General features: G+C 55.4%; 3 protein-coding genes across 3 annotated transcripts; all 3 read right to left on the bottom strand.

Annotated features, from left to right (window-relative positions):
• Positions 1-7,441: 7,441 nt before the first annotated feature.
• On the bottom strand, positions 7,442-8,511 carry GGS23DRAFT_614800 (uncharacterized protein; the record flags this gene model as incomplete). Its single annotated transcript, XM_051520678.1, has 4 exons — positions 8,382-8,511; positions 8,043-8,309; positions 7,660-7,977; positions 7,442-7,590 (listed from the first exon to the last, which is right to left on the bottom strand). Exons 1-4 carry the CDS (start codon positions 8,434-8,436, stop codon positions 7,442-7,444), a joined length of 789 nt encoding a protein of 262 aa, XP_051368474.1. The 5' UTR covers positions 8,437-8,511.
• Positions 8,512-10,420: 1,909 nt separating this feature from the next.
• Positions 10,421-11,782, bottom strand: GGS23DRAFT_607350 (pseudouridine synthase; the record flags this gene model as incomplete). Its single annotated transcript, XM_051520038.1, has 2 exons — positions 10,421-11,734; positions 11,768-11,782. 2 exons carry the CDS (start codon positions 11,780-11,782, stop codon positions 10,421-10,423), a joined length of 1,329 nt encoding a protein of 442 aa, XP_051368473.1.
• Positions 11,783-12,770: 988 nt separating this feature from the next.
• GGS23DRAFT_269172 (NAD(P)-binding protein) lies at positions 12,771-14,332 on the bottom strand. Its single transcript, XM_051512428.1, has 2 exons — positions 14,057-14,332; positions 12,771-13,910 (listed from the first exon to the last, which is right to left on the bottom strand). Exons 1-2 carry the CDS (start codon positions 14,114-14,116, stop codon positions 12,903-12,905), a joined length of 1,068 nt encoding a protein of 355 aa, XP_051368472.1. The 5' UTR covers positions 14,117-14,332; the 3' UTR covers positions 12,771-12,902.
• Positions 14,333-20,810: the final 6,478 nt, after the last annotated feature.

The raw sequence follows: 20,810 nt of genomic DNA, 5'->3' as shown, positions 1-20,810 counted from the left end.
GCTTTACTACTGTCGTTTTACCTGCATTGGTATATACGCACCACCTATAAGGACCTTTTTACAAAAGGCGGTATCTGGGCTCGAACCAGTAGCTTCTAGAGTTTGGCAGTGCGTAGCGACCAAGTAGCTACCAAATAATATATTAGAAGCTACTTATCGTCCGGGGTATTAGACGGTCTAGATCGCGGATTACCGCCCCAATGGAGCCCTGCTCCGGTTCTTCCGTAAGAAAAATCGCATCACCTAACCTTTCTACACGTCAATTCGTCGCTTAGATATACTTTAACTATACTGTGTTTCCAGGCGGGACACTTCGAGAGGTTGAGGGCTATCCGCGCCTCTGACAGGTCCGGGCCGCCTACGACCCTAGGTTAGACTTCGCCTTCTCTTTACTTTAAGGGTACAGAAACAGATTTTATCTTCAACTTAAACTTTTTGAACGGTAACGGTTATAAAGTACCTCAGGGTCTTTTTAATCAACCGACCGTTTTCTTCGTAGGGAGACCGGAAAGGCTGAGTCTAGAAGGAAGGCCTCGTCAGCGGGGGATATATAATAGTATACCGAAGTAAAAAGGCCGACCAGATCACGAAGACGGGGGGCCCCGCCCTTCCGGCAAGGAGGACGTGTTGTTTGCGTACCACTACCCAGGAAGATGTAAATTTCACTTGCGTGGCTTATTGTATTATCTGGTGGTTAGATTCCATAAGACACAAACTATCGCGAGCGTGGCCTCGTTTACCTATTCATTCCCTGACCCCTTTTCCTCTCGGCCATCTCTGGCTTCCGCCGTGTAAGCCTCGATATTATACTTACCTACATCCTCGACACCTTGTCACCTACCCAGACAACTAGAGGTAGAGCGATACGCATCCGGTACATTCCTACTTTACATTGTCTTTTTATCTATCCAGCCTACGTACATCCTCTTCTTTTCGCTTAGTCTGTAATGTCAAATCCGGCCCCACGTAGCATGGCGGAGCGAGCACGCTACTAAGATAGCTGTCCACCCCCCTTCCGCATCCCTTTCCACGCGCTCCCCCAGCCTCTCTGCGCCCCGAAGGCGAGTTCATCGATGTCCGCGGCGGGAGTGACGCGGGCTACCGTCGCCGGGCTCTGTCGATCGGGTGGGCTCCCCTCGCGCCTCTCGCCTCTCCGCCGACTCGGAGGCGGAGGTAGGTGGGGGTTTCGGTGGCCTACGAGGACGGCGCGGGACGGGAGTGCGCGCGCCGACGCTGGTGCTAGAAGCCATCCGCTGACGGGACGGGTGGGCAAGAACGAGTAGGTGCCGGACATCGGCTGCGGCGCGGCAGCAGCTCAAAGCAGAGGGGCACCGGGACAGAGCCCCTGAAGGCGGAGGGGCCGGCGAGAACTACGCAGCCGGGCTGGAGGCCTAGGACCGGGCGTATTATCTGCCGTTTCCGTTGTTGCCCTTGCGTCCCGCGCCCACGGCTGTTCCCACGGTTAAGGTTACCGCTCTCCCAGCCGGCTGGCTGCCCAGGGCCGCCATGCGCTTCGCTTACTCGCTAGCGAAGGGAGAGGGCGACGCGGAGGCAGGACGTGGGCCACTGGGTACCTGAGAGGTAGGCAAGAGGTAAGTAAGCGTGTATATGTGTAAGAGGTAGGTAAGCACTTAGGCGTCGGGCGCGGAGACGGACGGGCTTGCGGGCGGGCGGGAGAGGGCGTCGAGGGTCGTCCCAGTTAGAGAGCAGCTGCGGCTACGAGTCGCGACCCGTGGCGCTGGGTCGAAGCGGTAAATAGGGTAAGGGGTGAGGGGTCAGGGGTGAAGGGCGAAGGCGGGAATACGCAGGGTGGAACACATTGCAATCTCCAAGCGACGCCTCTCTCGCCTGCCCGTCTTCCCTCTCTACCCTCACCCAGACACACCTACACCCACTTAGACACACTCACACACATTTTCCCCTTCCCGCCTATCCCCCTGCCCCTCTTACCCAACTCTATGTCCACCATCCCGCACTTGCACACACCTGACCCTCCCTAGACGTGGTTAGCTTCGGATCGCAGGGTGTCGACTTAGCTTATGCCAACCCTATCCCCGCCGAGACAGCGGGCCAGGGCTCTTAGCTACTACTAGCAGCGGTAAACTAGGGGGCAGCAGCTAGCCACCCTCAGAGATAGAGATAGAGACAGAGGTTAACTGGTGGGACGAGTCCGAGAGAGTGGAGCGACGGCTCGGATTACTTGATGCTTACTACCCGCCCACCCACCCCACTACCTCTCACCACACCGCGTCATATCGCGCTATTCCCGTATATCAGCGTGTTAGAGGTTATACAATCCATAGGTCGAGCTCAGATAGGTAGTATCGCGCCGCTATGCTGCGTAGTGGGGAGGTAGGTAGGTAACGCGTGTCTGTTACGCGTGTGGTGTGCGCGCGGGAGGGCAGTTGTGAGAAGGTCTCGCCCGGAATGAGGTAGCTAAGATAGGGGCGAGGGCAGGTGTTTCTCTCGGCTGGAGATGCTGCTCGCTCCGTAGACCTGCGCTGCCTCTCTATCTCCCTTCTCTCGTGTGCGCGCAGCGTTAATTCGCGCATCTAAGGGATTGTTACCATCTCCACCTCTACCTCCCTACCTTTCGACTCGGACTACCCGTGGGAATTAGTGATCTGAGCACGCCCAGAGCTGCTTGCTTGCTTACCGAACGCCAGTTAGCTTTCTCGCGCAGACATTTTTCTTAGTAGCTTTCTTGGGGGGGGGGGGGGGGAGGGGTCGAGCGATGAGGTAACGGTAGGGGAAGCGAGACAGGTTCGCACCTCGAGCGGCGAGTGGTTCCCTGGCCCTGGCTAGTATACTCATGTGGTTCGGCAGCTGCGAAGAATTCCACGGGCGTTGGGCTTGGTTGGGAATAGGTAAGGCCCCCCCGGGTCGACGGCGGCGGCTTGGAGTCCGATGCGGGAATATCATGGGGTGGGATGGGACGAGGCTGGGCCCGCGTCTAGCTGAGGCGAGATAGCTCCGGCATGTTTCCCTTCCCATGGAACTTTTGGCAGGCGAAAAGCGTTGGGACCGACATTTCGGAGGGTCTCCTGGCAAGCAGCTAGACGAAGACGATGGGGTAGGTGTGGGTATCTAGACAACACAAGACGAGATGTCGCGTCCATTCCTCTTGGGTTGGCATTACGAACACGGATAGATAGATGGAAGTATGGATGTAGGCTAGGTGAGAATAGGGCAAGGAGGGGAAGCGAAAGTGTTCGGTCCCAGAGCTTGGGGAGGTGGGAGTAGTGTGTTGGGATGGTGATTGGTAAATACGATTAGTAGGTAGGATTAGTAGGTCGTATTCGAGGGAGAGGCATGCGCTACGAACATGGAGAAGTCGGTCAAGCTGCCGGACAGGTTTCGATCTCCTTGCAGCGTTAAGGATATCTCCGTCTCTCGTCCCTCTATCTCTCGTCGACATACCTGAGCAGTCCAGCGTGTGGGTGCGGAGGATTCATGTCGACGGGGAAGACGGCGGGGGAGGGGAAACAGCTTGGCTGAGGAGAGGGGGAGGATGGGAGAATCTGGATTTCCGGTCTGCATGCATACAGGAAAAGCTACCAAGGTACCTGGACATCTAAGAAGAGGAGGTACCTCTCTTAGGGCACTTTGCTGCCTGTCCATCGGTGGCTGGGCGGGCGGCCGGGCGGAACCAGGGCCCGGTAACCCCCTAAGTGAGTGCAGTACCGCGAACCGCCGACGCGGTGGGGCCTAAGTACCTAAGGGCCGGCAGGCCATACCCACGTTGGGTAGCCAGGTCCTTTTAAGCTCTCGCTCGCCTACGATCTTCCCGGATCGACAGCGCTAAGCAAAGTACCTAACCCTAGGCTGCCTTAGGCACCTTTGCCCTCTACCGATGCGCCGAGTTGCGCCAAGCGCGGATGTAGGCAAGTAGGTTAGGTACCTAAACACCTGCTATAGGTGGGTGTATAGGTACCTACCTAGGAGCCTACCTAGAGACGTAGGTAAGAGGTACCTGGGTAGGTAACCTACTTCTATAATGCCTACCGTACGCAAGGTAGGGGTAGGTATGTAGGTAATACTAGGTAGCGGGTAATACGTGCGGGCGAGTAGGTAACATGTAACCAGAGCGAAACTATACCTAGCGGCACATACCTACCCCCTACGGTAGGTTTTCTCAATAATAGACATCGGGTAACGGGCTGTTACAGGCAGATCTTGGGCGGCGGCGTTGGCTACGTTGGCGTAGATACTTAAGCTGCCTAGGTAGGTACTTCTATGCTCGCCTCTCTGCTCGGTTACGTTACTAGGTAATACGCCAGGTTGCGACGCCGTCCCTATAGGCAGGGATCCTGTCTCTCCCTTAGGTGCCTTACCAACAACTTACAAAAGCCCCTAACCTACTCCCGACTTCGCAACGAATTTCCATGTCTAATACCCGGCGACTAGAAACTCGCCTATTGCCTCCGGGTTGCGCGTCGCCGGTGACCCCTTCTCTGTCCCTTCCTCTTTTCCCCTCCCCCTCCCTCACGCTGGCACGAGGTGATCTCATGACCCCAGTCTTCGAGGTGCTCGCTTGCGGTGGGCATCTGCCGCGCGCCAGGGAGAGGAGCGAGTTAGACATCCGTCCGTCTGGCTGTCTAGTTCGCCACGGCCGCCGCTGGCCGGACCTGGGTCGCAGAAAGTACCTACACCGTAGGCTAATCGTGCGCGGAGCCCGGTGTTGCTACTACCAAGTGCAACGTTTCAGTTGTCTTCGCAGGAGACGCGGCCGGGAGAAGGGGGTAAGTGAGTTTGTAGGTAGTTGGGTAAGGGCGGCTGAGAGAGAAGAGAGTCTCCCATCTCTCACAGCGATGCTAGGTCGACCGGGTAACAGAAACAGGAGCAGCAGAAGCGGCCGGTCCTCTGCGGCTCTCGACTTGCGCACGTAGGCGGTAGCCAGCCGTAACGCCTGGAGAGGGCGTCGTGTGATGTGATGAGCCACTTCGGAGCTATATCGGGAAAACGTCGCCATATGCGTCAGCCAAGGGGTGGCGAGGTCAAGCCGTCGTCGACGACCCTCCGCACATAACGCGCCTACGCCAGCGCTCATATTACCGGCTAGCCGGCTGGCCGAAGGGAAGGGGGGGGGGGGGGGGGTCGGCCGGTTGGCTGGTCTGGTTGGGACGGGTAGGCAGGCCTATGTGGCTCTGCTGCCCTGCTACGGCTAGCTCAGCACAGGGCGCACTGCTGCCGCATCCCGGCTACGAGACGAGTACCTCACGGCAGCAGGTCCTCCCCTCGGGGCGAGGGTTACGTATCGCGGCTTTACCGGGTCTATTGCGTCGTCTCCAACGGGGCATCCGTAGGACACCTCACGTCTGACCTCAACGGGGGTAGCCTCACCAGCCTAGCGGCTGTCTAGCGGGGTGGTTCGGCGGCTTAGGGTCATGTTCTTTTACAGCCAAGCCCTCTCTTGTCTCTCTTTCACACACACACACACACACACACACACACTCTCTCTCTCTCTCTCTCTCTCTCTCTCTCTCTCTACTTCTCTGCCTCTAACGAGCCGTCGGTCGCTCCTAGCTGGCCGCGAATCTATAGGTACACGGTAAATCTCAGTCTCGATAGGCCCAGAGAGCACGTCACCTGTCGATACAGATTGCTCCCGTCTTGCTATCAGCGGTAGCCCACATCGGCGGGGTCTGATTGGCCGTCCCTGTCGGGTGGATAGATATGGCCATTTTCCCATCTTACGATCATGCCTGGCGGGTATTCCGTGCAGGCGAAGTCCGCCTTGGGTCAATTATTGTGCGCCCCGACTATGCTACCCGGAGGAAGGGAGTCCTACTGCACTCGGACGCCGCCGGTGGTCAGGCTCAGGTACGCGCTGCACTCTGGGCGTCGCGTCCTCTCAGAGAATCTGCTGGGGAACCCCCCGCTCCCCGCTCCCTTATGGCCGGGCTCCGATGACATCCGGCGGTCTGATGTGTTGTTCCTGAACCGACCACGGCCCTAAGTCGGATGGCTAACGTTCATGTGTGTGCGGCTTGCGTAACACGCCAAACCGAGGCGAAGCCTTTTGTGTATGCACTTCTGCGATTCGACCGAAGTCTAACCCGATCTGATAAATATGCACCTAAGGGGAAAGAATTACACGAATCCTCATCTTGTATGCGATGCTATTGTCCGGTACCTCCGCAGTTGTGCCTCTATTATGCCCTTGCCGTAGTTCTGTAGTTTGGTCGCCGCTCGCTTAGACGAGTTCGCCGCGGTGGAGCCGCCGACTTGCACGGGGAGGGGGGGCCGAGGAGAGAGAGGAGAGAGGAGAGACGGTTTCTCGCCACGCCAACCCGCAAAGCGCTTGCAACAATCTCAGCCAAGAGACAGTATCCCTACTGTCATGTCGACTGTTCTGTCATCAGTGCAATTCTGGCCTGTCCCTCTAGTTTCCATCGCGTTCGCCGGCGCTGGAACGCCGAGAGCTAAGAGACCAGAAACCCGAGTTGGCTTCCTGTCCATAATATACTTTTCCGCAGCATGTCATGATGAAACAAGAAAAGAGCCTCGTGAAAAATAGGAATCGGGGGAGGGAACTTCCCGAGGCCGACAACACTAGTATCGATGAGGAGGCGACGGAGTAGCAAAAATAGCAGTATGCATGTATGCATGGTATTAATATGCATGTATGCATGGTATTAATATGCATGTAGGTATAGAAACACATGTGACCGCTTACTAACTAAACACGCTTAGACTGAGGCGGACTACCAACAACTCCCTCCTGTTATGACCACATGGGAACGTCTTGCTCATGAGGATTTACTTGTATGTATATATCCGTATAGTATGCGTATGTAGATACTTTATGCAGCATGTATACACACGACCGAGAACGCCGGTTGCCGTATCTTCCGTGCTCAGTCACAGATATACCTAGGCGATAGTCCAGTCTGCCCTATTTTTGGGAACCGAACCGTTTTAACTCCGTGACCCGTCCTATCCGGCCTCCTCCACGTGTGGTATCAAACTCCCTTCGTGGAAATGTTGCAACACCTAAAACGCCGCAAGTATCTGTGTGTGGCTGTGTGGCTGTGTGTAGCCCGGTAGGGTCCGGCCTCTTTTGTAGACCAAAAACTCCCCCAACAATCGTAGGACGATCTGGAGAAGAGTCCTCGAAAAGCCCCTCCCTCATAGGGCTTTTCGATGTGTGTATAATTGTGAGCGCATGCTTTGCCGACAGCCGTGTTACGCCATGACGTCCTCATTGGCATCTCCCATGTTCGTCGGCGAAGCGACTTAGCTTGGTTCTCCCTAATAGATATTCCGGCGAGATCCGCCCCTCCCGAAAAGGGTAGGGGAGGGGGGAAGTTTCCGCGTGGAAATTCTTTAGCGTCGTGACCGTAGATAGCCTGGGAGAGAGCTGCTCGATATTACTCCTATGCGCACTCTTGCCGTACCCCGTCAAAAGAGTACCAATCCGATGAGGCGCCGTGACTGGTTAAAATTGACACCTCTCCATCTGAGATATCTGGCCGTGCTCTAGCGCCGTCGAGGGCGGGTGGTAGGATAGGTTGTACATGTTCCAAGGCTGGTAATGGTAGCCGGTTGGGTTTATAGGGAGAATGTCGATGGGCGGACATCCAAAATCTAGAGGCGACCGGTCAGAGATCAGCTATGATTTCGAGGGAAGGGGGCGAGGTGTGAGGTGAGACATACCTGACTTCACGTCGTCGAATCCTGCCTCGCCGCTGACACACGACATCGTTGGAGAATGCGTCATCGGTGGGATTCTGGACTTTTCAAAAACGGCGGACGACCCACTGGTGGCGATGTAGTTGTTTCCGAAGTCATCCGTAGCACCCGAGGAAGCGGGACTTGAGGCCGTCGACGGGATAGAACACGGCACCGCCGATGACCAGGCCTCCGTGCCATCCGGTATGCTGCCGTAGGAATTCAGGCCCGTCTGCATCACCGGATAATTGGAGGCGGATTGGCTGAAGGGGGCCGGACGCGGAGGGCTTGAGCCGTGATATACTAGCAGAGCGATATTAGCTACTGGACACGGACGGGGAAATGGAGCTGGGAGAGAGATGACTCACGAGGTTGGTAGGCGTCGCTCGTGTCGGCGTTGCGGAACCCCATACCCTCCCTTGTGCGGCGAAGTTCGTCTTCGAGAGCTTTGTTACGCTGGATCAAGGTCTGGATGGTGTGGTCCCGGTTCTGCTGGCCGCGGAGTTTTTCGATTTCCCTCTCCAGGCTCTCGATGTGCTCTTTCGTCCGCGCTCGGATCGCCCTCTGAGCCTCACGATCGTTGGCGCGCTTCCGAGCGAGCTGTGCCGGAGTAAGAGTAGACACGCTCCTGGTGCCTACGCCGAAAGAAAGTCAGTCGACCCCGTCCAGTCCGAGCGAGATAGAATGAGGGGGGGGCAAGAGCTAACCTTTACGCTTCGTCGTCTTCCCCGTGTCTTCGACGGACTTAGCTGCGTGTGACATTGCTAGACTCGGTACTGGTTCGACTGAAGGTGCTTCTATCGTAGACCCGAAACACAAGGCAGTGGAATACCAGCTTGACATGTGCTAAAATTGACTTCGTATTGCTGTAATAAGAGTCCAAACACTACTGGCTATGAAGGAGGGAAAGTAAGGTAATATATAGCTGATAGGATGGCCGGCATATCAGAGAGTTACCGAGTGCAAACGGGGCATAATAGTTAGTCACTTAGACTGCAGCGAGTACAGGCAGGCGGCTAGAGCTGCGAGAGGGTGGTTCCGTGAGGGGGTCTCCATTCCCAGGGAACCCCCCTGATCTCTTCCACAACAAAGTTACGACGGAGACAGTAGTATAGGATGGACTCGAAATCCCGGTACCTAATGAGTAGCTAGCACGTTTCTCGATAACCCGGAGAGTTACCGGATGTACACGGATAGACATGTCGAGTACCTATTTGCTAATATCGTTGCTGGGGGATGGTCTGGAATGTTCCGGCTACCCTCTGGGGTATATGCCCACCACCCTGTCTAGGATGTGGCCATCCTATCGACGAGTCCGAACGTAATGTACCGCCGCCCAAGCCCAGGCATTCCTAGTAACATAACCACAACCCGTAAATGTCATAGATGCAGAACCTGTCTCTCGCCGTATGTCACATTACAGAGAAACGGTCTTGCGAGCAAGGTCAGGGTGCCGAATAGACTCGAGACTACGCCACTGGAGGCACACCTGCAAATACCGGGCCTATGGAGGGTTCGCCAGGGAGCCTAACTCCACACCACTCTCCTCAAGGGTGAGCTGATAGTGCGCGTGATAGCATGCCGGGGAGCCCTGGATGAGATAGGATACGACGGCTTCGGAAAATCCCTATTGTGCGAATTCTCCGTCGCGACGACGTAGGACGCGTAGGCTGCGTGGCTGATGTGGGTTTCGAGGTAGAATTAGAGAGCAAGAAGTCTGAGAAGGAATGACCTAGGCAGTAAAACCCGGAAATGCCGCTAAGGCCCTCGCCTCTCTCTCTCTCTCTCTCTCTCTCTCTCTCTCTCTCTCTCTCTCTCTCCTCCGCACTACATCCGTGCTGGAGAAGTCCCATATCCTTGGGTCATCTACTGGCACCGTGATCACAAGCTACCGATCAGTGTGTTTTTTGGTGGGGATCTGAGGAGGCGCCGGATGACAGTAGCCAAGATCACCACCATCCCTCACTTAACCGACTCCCCACAAGTATCTCGATTACGTCTGTAACAATTACGGCGGGGTTGAGTCCGATGTCCCGTCTAACGGGATCTCCAAGTGGATAAGGCTATGAAGACATAGCTTCGGGGTAGTAGAGCGGGCTCCGATCTCGAGGATGTGAGAAAGCGACCGATATGCCTCGATACCGTAGCTAATGGTTTTGGGGTTCGCCATCCAGGTGAATCTTCCAAGTTTCTTTGAACTCTGAACTATTTTTTGTCATCGGTTTCTGAGTTTGGTATGCGTAATCGAGGCGTACAGAAGGCTGGTACGTTACTATACATCACTATACTGTCTCTCGAAGATCGGAGAGATCCACTGGAGGTCTCTGCTTGCCCCAAGGAGCCAATGCTACTAAGAATGATGTCAAAGGACTTGGAATTATAAACCACCATCAAACTCTGGTTTGGTCGACATGACTTGGTCGCCAAACACGTTAGTTGTGAGAACTAAGTGTCTTTCTGGAGCTGGCTGGTTTGGCTAGTTATAGTGTAGTTGTTGGAATAAGGCATCGTGAGCGATGCGATACTAGGTCGCAAGCTATGCCTCGATTGATGCTGCGGCACCCGGGTAAGCAATATCGTATTTAGGGTGGGAGGAATAGGAAATCGACAGCTACTCTGTAGCAGTGGATGACCTAGGTTAGAAGAAAGGTCTTGTTATCTCCCTCTCTTTCGCCTCCCCCCCCCCCAATCCTCTAAACTAGTTAAGACTAGCCGGTTGATGAAGGCTATATCGAGGTTCGCAGTATCACGAAATCTTAGGATTGACATCTTTTACCGCTGACACTAGCTCCTCCATACCACCGACTTCCGTTGGTCCTAACATACCAGATGGAGGAAGGGCCCAGCCGGGAAGAGGGCTAGTATAGCACCAATCACCTCCCGCGTCCTCGTATCGCAGGCTGTGTAGCCAGAGAGTGAGTTCCTGCAGTCCGGGATCCGTGTATAGAGGCGTATCGCAGACGTCGCATAGCTCTCCAGACATCTTCTCTGCCTTCCGCTTATAATATTCGTCTACCATCTCATCGTGGTAGGCCACCGCGTCGGCGACCTCTTCTTTGCCCATACGATTAAGGCGCGTGATGATGTCCTCATCCGTGTTCTCGAGGGCATCAGGATCGTTGTAGCCGAGATTGATGCCCCATACCCTTTGGTTAGCGTAGATGGGATCGTTCTGGATGGGATGCCCTAGGTGCTGGAGGTGGACTCGTATCTGATGCGTTCGGCCGGTGACGGGTAGGCACCTCACAATAGAGTAACCCTCCTTGCGCGCCCACGACCTGACCTTTTCCTCGGGGGCCTCGCCGAGCGCCAGAGGGGTCTTCTCGTCCTGTTTCTGGCGGGACTCGCACGGGGGATAATAGGCAAGCTTCTTGAATACCGTCCGCGCCGTCTTCCCGTTCGCGCGTACTCGGTTCAGGCCGAGTTTGGGGGATATCTGGAGTAAGGGTTGATTACACACCACTTCTCCGTCGGGAAAGTTGCCAATAACACGAGCGATGTACTCTTTCCGCACACTCCTCTGCTTGATCTGAATGCTGAGCCGGTCTGCCGCCTTGGGGGTTTTCGCGACAAACATGATGCCGCTGGTTAGTCTATCGAGCCTATTGCAAGTGTACGCTATCCAGTCGGGGCTCCTCTGGGCCTTCATAATTTCGATAACCGAGTTAAAATTATACCTCCCTGCCGGATGGACCGGTATGCCAGAGGGTTTGTTTATCACGTAAATGTCTTCATCTTCGTGTAATATCTGTATTGGGTCGGCCGCGACGGGCGGCTCGTGCCGATGTATCGTATGCGAGACCAACTCCCCGTTCCTGAGGATGTGGTCCGGGCCAGCGGGTTTCCCGTTGACGCATATCTTACCCGTCTCCATAGCATTCTTGTAGTACGCTAGCGGCCGATCTCGAAATTCACTCTCAAACACGTCTATCAGCCTCCTACCCCTCCACCGCTCCTTGCACCAGGTATTGTACGTGAAGTGGTAGGGGGCCACTCGCCGTAGCCCGTTCTCGAGGTAGTAGGGTGACGGCCAATCGTCAAGGGGCCGGGAGCCATTTTCCTTGAGAAGCTCCCGGTCTGCAGCAGCAGACACGTGTGCTTCCGCCATGACAACGGGGGTCTTGGTATCGATTCCAATCTAGGGCGCGATTTTTGTGGTCAAGGCCTAGGAGATGGGCGCCGATAGAGGGGGTGAGAGTAGGTTATCGTTCCCTAGGAGTCGTTGAATGATGGAGTAGGTGACTGGAAATTATGGCGGTGAGCTTCGGCAGTAACTACGATTCCCACCCCCGGTTAGACTGCGTAGACCCGATGGAACCGTGGATCCGGATAAACCCCTTTGCTCCGAGCCCTGGGGCTTCGGTTATGTAATCACTATGTACCTAACCTTTCCTTCCTCCATACCTACTGCCTGCAGGCATCCATCGTTCCGTCGCTCAACACCTCTTTACCATCACCAACCAACCAACCCCGACCACTGCCGGCCACCTTTTATTCGCATTGATGGCCTACGACTCCAGAAATACACCCCGAAAGCATTGAGCGAGCCTGTCCCAACACACATATAGCCCAATTGGCTCGAGACATGACTCAAACTAAGGAATTACTGAAGGGCCGAAGCCGGCAGGACTATCCTTTCACGCTGGAATATCGGACACGATGGTGCGCTCTCCTGCCGCTCAAGCGCGTCATTCGTTGTCCGCAGTATCTCATGCCCTCCTAGGAGCGATAACGACATGTATGACCACATGAACAACTCGGTTTACAATTTCCTGTGCGTAGATCTGAGTACCTTCTCCTCCCTGCCCCTCCTCTTTGTCATCCTGCCCCATATTGTGAAGGTCGTCGCCTGACATGACACGCGCGCCGCCAGCTTTGACTCGGTCATCAATTCGTATCTGATTGACCACTGTGGACTTCACCCGCCCACTTCGGCGCAGCATCCTCTCATAGCTCACACCCATTGCGATTACTTCTCATCCATATCCTACCCCAAAGTCGCCGACCTATGTCTAAGAGTCAACAGGCTCGGCACGTCGAGCGTGGTCTACGAGGTTGCGTTGTTTGAGAGAGGCGTCGACCAGGTCAAGGCTGTCGGTGAGTTCGTCCACGTCTTCGTGGACCGCGCAACGCAGAGGCCGAACGCGAACGGGATGGGTGATCAATTGCGACAGGGGCTAGAAAAGCTGCTCGTGAAGCTCAGTCCTAGCAAATTATAGCGACGACGACTACACGAGGTGCTGATACTGTAGCTTCTGGCGCGCCCCGTCCTGGTCCCCACTGGTCAGCATCTTCTCCAGCAGCTCCAGATCCCCCAGCGCTAGCTCGGGCGTCTGGTTGGGGTTTGGTACGCCCGACAGTATGGATTCGGCCCAGGCCTGGACTTCCTCCTCGACACCGCTAGTCTTTTCAAATACTTTCTCCTCAGCCACGGCGTCTTGACCTATCCCCCGAACCACGACCACTTTGGATCCTTCAGTCTTGACGACACCCTGCTCACACGCAACCTGGAACTCGAAGGCCTGGAACGTCGTTCCTACAGCCATGATATACGACCCGACCGCGCCAGACTTCGTCTTCAGCACCGCGTTGATCGAATCCGCCGGAGGTAGGTGGTCCGATACTAGAGAAGTCTGGGCTATGAGGCTCTCGACGGCATTCTCGCTACCTAGGAGTCTCCTCAGGGCCGCTGTGAAGTGTACGCCTCCGTCGAGGAGGAATCCGCCCTGATACTCGGGCTTTGTGCGCCACGGCGTTTTGTAGTACTTGTTGCTTGTCTGCATCATCCAGTTCAGCCTCACGATGAAGCCGGTCACCCTTCCGAGCTTCTTGATTTCTTCAGCAGCGTAAGCCCAGCCCGGATTGAAGCGGAAGTTCTCGGCGACGGCAAAAGATGCCTTAGTACCGGCTGAGACCTTTTTGTAGTACTCGATGAGCTGGATGGCAGTAGCAACATCCTTAGCAACTGGCTTCTCAGCCAAGACGTGTTTTCCGGCCGCTAAGGCTTTCTCGATGTAGGCAGGCTGGTCCACGATCGGCAGCGCGATGATCACGCCGACAATATCCTGGCGTTTGAGGACATCTTCATAAGACTTGCCCTGCCCAGAGTCCGAGGAGTACAGGTCCACAGAAGATGCAGCATCGCCAGGGATAGTCTTGGCGGCATCTCCCGCCGTGCTCAAGGATCGAGACCATATCGCCTTGAGGGTGAGCAGAGGGGAAGCCAGAGCAGCGGGCTGGCCACGGGTTAGCTAGCGAAAATCGGTCCCAAGGGTCTGGATCTGCCCAGCGAGCTAGCAGCGACATCTCGAATCTTATTTGACTCGGTGCCGTCCGTTCGGTATACTGCGACTGGCTGGGAGGGGACCCTAGAGACACTCACTATGTGCTGCTCCTTGACAAAGATGCCGCCGCCGATGATAGCCACTCCTACGGGATCCATTTTTACTGATCGGCCTCCAATTAGGGCCAGATAACAACAGATCTGTGTCAATGCTACGAGACCGCTCCAAGAATGATCTGCGGAGGGTTAAAAAGGGACAGCGAGGGTGCGGGAAGAGGGACGAGAGAAGAGAGGATGGCGAGAGAGGGGGTGAGAGAGAGAGAGAGAGGAAGACGGAGGAGGTTGAGAGAGAGAGAAAAGGCAGGCCGGGCCGGATTCCTTAGCACGGCTTTTTTTTTTCTCCTTTTCGACAGTTAAGAGTGCGAGGAGGCGGGCGGCCTGGACGAGCCTTGGAAATCCTATCGGCGCCATCGGAGGGAATCCCATGATGGCGCCAGTGCCTCTCTAGGCAAGTCCGCGCAACCCCGCCGGGCCAACCCCTCCCGTCTCCTCGCCTCCTCCTACTCGTCATCGCGGGCTGCCGTGCACTCATTGGCACTACAACGTTGCGATCAGCAAATCCGGAACCGGGATGGCTTACCTGTGCATACGCAAGTATTCGTCCAGGCCGCGTCTAGTTACATGCGACCACCCTCCGCGTCGCGGTAAAAATGCCCACTCCGAATGGGGATCCCGTATTCACAGATAGATGCCGTGATCCATATTAGTCGCGTGCCAACTCATTTCTATACCGCGATCCGAAAGACGGCACATCCTGCCCGCGCACACACACCACATTTGTACGCACTCATAGACGTACATACAGATAACCAACCCTCTCCAAGAGATATCCCTTAGAATCAGCATCGAATTGCCGTGGCCACAACCACGGCCAGTCTAGCGATCTGGACCGCATGCGACGAACCAGAAGAACCGTCCTCGGCGGCCATGATTAGTATTCAATTGCTGCCTTCTCAACCCGCCCAGGTGCCATTACGTAACGCGACCATTGTGTAAACGGAGAAACAACAGTAATCAAACGTATATTTGAAATACATCTCACGGCCCCAAGTCTTAGGAACTACGGAAAGTCGTGCTGCATCGCATTGCTGAGCATTGACATGTAGTCTTCCTCTCCTCTCCGCTGCATGCCGGCAGACGCTGTACCCATCATGAGAGCGAGGACGAAACAGACGAGTCGCTAGCAGTAGCCTACGCACCCTATTCCGTTCGCTCGGTCTACCACGTAATAGCGGCTCTCACGACTCGCAACGTAAACAGGTCTATACCATCGCAGCCCAATTGCCAACTCGCAAGTCCCCCTGCCCTTCCCTTCTTTCGTCTCTTCTCTTTCTTCTTCGCGTCCCCAAACAGCATTGCAGATCGCGATGAAAAAAAGAAAAGAAAAGAGCGCGAAGATTTGTGTCCTCTGGAGGCAGTGTAATACCAGAGGACAACGGGCCCCCCGCAAGCCTTGAGTATAAAAAATTGGTTCATCTTTTCGCGTTATTTTGCTCTTGTTTCGTTTTCGTTTTTCTCTTCTTTTCTTTTTCGTTGGAAAAAAAAAGAAAGACGACGAGAAAAGGAAAAGAAAAAGAGCGCATATTGGAAAAGAGAGAAAAAGGCGTTTGAAAAAGAAAAGAAAAAGAGAACGAGAAAGAAAAAAAAAGAGCAGTCAGCCAAGTCGCCAAATCCAGGACAGCCAAAACCAGCGAAAGACCCGGGCGTCGCTGATCCTCTGCCGCGTTCGCCGGGCCGCAGGAGCACGTCTGGGTCAGCGCGCGGGGGGGCGGAGAGCCCAGCTATGGCTGGTCCCCCACACGCCCACACGGCCCTCCAGTGCGGGCGCGTTGCCCTGCGGGTTTAAACCCGGCGCGCCTCGCTCGGAGCGTAGAAAGTAGCCTCGGTGCGCCCTCTCTCTCTCTCTCTCGCTCTGGCTCGCCCGCCCGCCCGCTCGCGTACATACGTTGCTGCACCCCCTCACGAGGGGCAAGCGTTTACGTGCGGAGCGGCGGGACGAGGACGCGGACGCGGACGGAGCAGAGGAGGCCACGCCGAGTTGAGGGACCCGTCTGCCGTCATCGCACGGCCCCGCCCGGAGGGCCGGGCGCCGCCTCGGGCCGAGTCAGGGTGTCCGTCCGCTTCCGGGGACGGCGACACGAGGCTGCTGCGGTCGGGCAGAGTCCCTTGGCGCGCGGCTATGCCCAGAGCGGCGCGCCACACCCCTATCCTTTGTATTGTATTGTATTGTATTGTATTGGTATGGTATGGTATAGGATTGTATGGTTTCGATCGGATGAGAGATGGGAGGTTTGTCGGTCGGAGGAGAAGGGAGTTGTCGGTCGAGAGAAGGAAAGAGGAGTTGTCGGTCTGTAAGAAGAGGAAGAGGGGGTTGTCAGTCGATTGAGAAGGGGGAGAGAGTTGTCGGTCGGCCGGGAGGAGGAGAAGGGGGTTTGTTGGTCGGTCGAAAGAAGGGGAGTTGTCGGTCGATAAGGGGGGATGGGAGTTGTTGATCGGTAAGATAAGGGGGGGGGGGATGTCGGTCGGTAATAAGAGAAGAGAAGGTTGTCGGTCGGTCGAGAACAGGAGGGGGGGGGTTGTCGGTTGGTATAAGGAGTTGTTGGTTGATTGAGAGAAGGAAGAGGAGTTGTTGGTTGGTAAGAGGGGAGGGGGGAGTTATCGGTCAGTTAAGAGAAGGAAAAGGGGAGTGTCGGTCGGTCGGAGGAGCAGGAAGTAGGAGGTCGGTCGGGAGGAGGGGGGGGGGGTTCGGTCAGAGGAGCAGGAGCAGGAGGGGGTTGTCGGTCGAGTATAGGAGGGGAGAGTTGTCGGTCGGTAAGAAGAGGGGGAGAGAGTTGTTGGTCGGTCGGGAGCATGAGGGAGGATTTGTCGGTCAATAAGGGGTTGTCGGCCGGCCGAGAGGAGAAGGGGGCTGTCGGTCAGTAAGGAGATGAGAGGAGAGTTGTCGGTCGGTCGGTTAAGAAGTAGGGGTTTGTCGGTCGATCGAGAAGGGGGAGGGAGTTGTCGGTAAAGGGAGAATTGTCGGTCGGTAAGGGGATGGGGGAGTTGTCGGTCGGCAAGGAGAGCAAAGGGGAGTTGTCGGTCGAGGGAAGAAGGTGGGAGGGGTGACTAGTTAAGGAGGATGAGAACGCGGCAAAGGGACGAAGGTCTTATTCAATATGTTAATATATCAGGAGACATCGACGTGCGAGCCAATGAGCAGAGATTGATACTTTTTCAGACCTCTCTGTCCGCGGATGTGTATGAGTGTGTGTGTGTTGAAGTGGAGGGGGAAGAGAAAAGAGGTAGGGGATTTTTCAGATATCAGGTTGTGAGATGGAAAGAGGAGAGAGAAACACCAGAAAAGGAGCGAGAGAAACAAGTACGAAACCTGTTCCTGAGGCGTTGCTATGGAAAAGAGTAAACGTAAACAATCGCGAAAGGGTTGCCATGGTGTTAGAGGTGCAACTCTGTTCACCACCCGCGGTCAGGCGTGCTGATATATGAAGCATATGAGGAATCGAGGATGTGAGCAGGGGGTTACTTTCACGAAGAGAAAAAAGGGGGAGGCAGGGGGGTTCGCCTAGATCAACGAGCCGAGAGAAGGGAGAAGAGTTGAGAATATGGAGTCAAGTAGGAATTGTTTCCATATGCGTATGGGAGAGAGGGGGGGGAGAAAGGCAAGGAGAGAGAGATCGAGATCTCAGGGGTATGAGTCGAGATAGGTTACCAACTTATGCCCGAGATAAGGCAGAGAAAAGAATTGGGATCATAACAGTGTAAGAGTTGTCAATTTGGGCCTTCGGACAGAGGAAAGGAGAGGGGGGATGGAGAGGGAGGGACAGAAAGAGGAGGACAGGGAGAAGGGAAGAGGGAGGGGAGAATTGGCATTATAACTAAGTAGAAGTTGTCTGCTCATACCTGAGGCACAATCAGCAACCTTAACTGCGTCGCCGGTCCGGGCGTGAGAAGAAGAGAAGGTGATGAGTAGAGAGAGAGGTAAGGAAACCTCAGCAGTCTGAGTCGAGATGAGTTGACACCTTACGGACGGTAGCAGGAAGGGAGAGGAGAAGAGGATCAGGATCATAACTGGACCCCTAGGAGTCGTCCCCGAGAGAAGGAGAGAGGCGGGGGAAGAGAATTAGGGAACCGAGTGGGAGTCATCGGCTCAGACCTAAGAGACGAAGGGCCCCGGCAGTGATAGTGACATTGAAAGGGATGGGCGACGATGCTGAAGAGGAACGGGCAGCGATGCCAAAAGGGGATGGAGAGTGATGCTGAGAAAACAGTGGTGATGCTGCTGGAAGGGGTTGGTGTGTGGTGGTGTTGGAAGAGACATACATCGTTGTGTTGGGGAGGAATTCGGGAGGAGATCTATCTACTTATATGATTCTGGGATTCTGCCGCAAGGCGGAGAGAGGTGCCAGCCGCGCGCGTGCGTGTCGGCGAGAGGAGGCACACCGAGAGAGGACGCGTATCAGCCGGACTGTGCGGGAAACTTTCTGCGTTGACCGGGCACCCATACTGTGTAGTTGCCCGTAGCCAAAACATTCGAAGGGGTTCCAAAGAGGGATATCTATAGGTTGCGGGGACGACGGACACTCTGGAGGACTATGCCAGGATGTGAGGCCATGTGGAATACGCGGGGTGCCGGAAGTATAAGGGGTGCTTCGCCAACGTGTATGGCTCTTCCGTCTCCTGTCCGCGACGGAAAGTTAAATCAGGGGCGGCCTCCGGGGGTCCGGCGGCCGATGTCTTTCTTTTCTTAGCACATAAGCACCAGACAACTCTGGAGACGACGTAGCCCCTTACCCAAGGTATACATATATATTATTGCCGCCGGCCGTGGCACTGCCACAATGGGGTGAAATCAGGGAGGCTCGCTTGAGTTATTATAAGAGTCAATGGGCCGAAGTATAATCAATATACTAACCATGGAGGGTGTTCGTGGCCCCTCGACATGTGTTGCTCCAGGACGCGTGGTAACGGGTTTCAATAAAGTAGCTACGTGTATGATACGAGTTCCCGGGTCCCGACGATTTAATACATGGTATATAACGCAGCGAGATCCTCGCTGGTTTCCCTCCTCGCATATCCCATTTCTACGAGTTAACAGAGTGCCTTCTGTGTGGAATGTTCTGGCTTCTTCCAACTAGCATTCAACAAGGGCAGGGTTGACTTCTCCTGAGTATGGGATGACAGCACTCATCTATGGTTCGGACTCCGGACAGTTCGAGCAATAAACCTAGGTTTCATGGCAACCCCGGCTGAATACGAAGAAACAAGATGTCGGATATAGCAACGCGTCCGTACTTACATATGCTAGATTCTAGTTAGACTATGAAACGACTAAAAATAGATAGATTCCGTAGAAACGCCCGTCTCGAGCTGTATCTCGCAACCTCTGCGCCTAACAGGCCGCGTTGCCGCTGCCGCTGCCGTCCTCATATACGGTATCTCGATGCGGTCCCCGCGCCATCGCCGCTCCCTAAGGGCGTGGATGCTAGAGCCTCGGAATGGATCACCTGAGAGCAGCAGGGAGAGCGAGTCCTCACTTCCTACCTAGGCGTAGGTCTCGCATCTCCTAGAGCGAATTCTCTCTCTTTCTCTAGCCCACTATCGCTGGTCTCGGAGATACAGGCATGTAAGCGAAACGGCAAAAGGCTATATACGCATTTTACGCGCGCCTCGAGCCCCTAACTGTCTCGTCATGGAAACCAGGGGGAAAAAAAGAAGAGGCGGTAATGGCTGTGGGCCGACTACACCATACCGCGGAAACCGCCCTGGCCCCCCAATAGGTAGGTAGGTAGATAAGGGGGGGGGGGGGGGGGGTCACGGCGAGAAAGCTCGCGGTTCTAGCGTGCCCGACGACGGATACTATGAGTACCGCTGAGGTTTCTAACAGGTCTCGGCCATTACCTGCTGATACCGTTGTCTATTTAGCTAGGTATATAGGTAACCCCTTCGTCGTCCTCCGGGAGAATTTCGGCACTAAGTGTGTGGGTCTTCTACCGGAGCGATGACGGGTGATTATTTGTGTGGTCTTGTGGGCGGGCGGGTATATGGATGTAGGCATAGGAAGATAGGTATACCCAGATAGGTATATAAGAATGTGTGTGTGTGTGTGTGTGTGTGTGTGTGTGTTGGGTAATATGTGATAGGTAAATGCAGAAGCGTAAGTATATAAGTGCAATATGCCACAGTGTATAAGCGTTCACCGACGTCCGTATCCATCTACCCGCACGCTTACTACGCTCCCCCGTTCCACCCGTCCTCACCTCCGCCCCATGTCGTCAACAACCCCGGCGGCCACCTCACCCCGGTGGGACGACAACCTTGACGGCCAGCCCAGCCCAGCGCCAATCACACCCCCCTACTCTCTGCCCCGTCGGCCACCCCTCTCCCTCCCTCCCTCCCCTCCTCTCCCTCTCGTCTTATTTACCTACTCCTCTTCTCTGAGTCGTCGAGCAGCCGCGCGCACCCATCGAGCCGCGAGCCGCCTCCCCTTTACCCCTTCACGCCTACCCCTGTCTGATGCACCGCGGCCACGTGCGGCGCGCCGATGTTTATTTCGACGTCCCCCCATCGCTCCTCTTCTCTTCCCGGCGTCGGGCCGGGCCGGGCCGGGTTCGTTCTGGATGGGCAGATGCAGGTGTCAGTCAGTGTCAGGTGAAAGGTAGGGGCCGGGGAGCCCGCGGCGACATCGCCTTAGGACCCCCTACTACTTATGCCGGGATCCCCCTCATGGGCCAATAATAGGTAGGTTGTGTCGGTGTGTAGGTGTGCCTATCTACGTGCCCGCCGGCGAGGTTGCGCG

Source organism: Durotheca rogersii (assembly GCF_024521655.1).
Source record: "Durotheca rogersii strain YMJ 92031201 chromosome Unknown GGS23scaffold_29, whole genome shotgun sequence".
Taxonomy (NCBI): Eukaryota; Fungi; Ascomycota; class Sordariomycetes; order Xylariales; family Xylariaceae; genus Durotheca; species Durotheca rogersii.
This window is presented reverse-complemented; position numbering and strand designations above follow the sequence as displayed.

Bases quoted from the DNA above. Each gene is read 5' to 3' on its own strand.
- GGS23DRAFT_269172 (XM_051512428.1), bottom strand. From the start codon at position 14,116: ATGGATCCCGTAGGAGTGGCTATCATCGGCGGCGGCATCTTTGTCAAG. The intron at 13,911-14,056 runs GTGAGTGTCTCT...ACCCGTGGCCAG, and splicing joins TTGTCAAGGAGCAGCACATA to CCCGCTGCTCTGGCTTCCCC.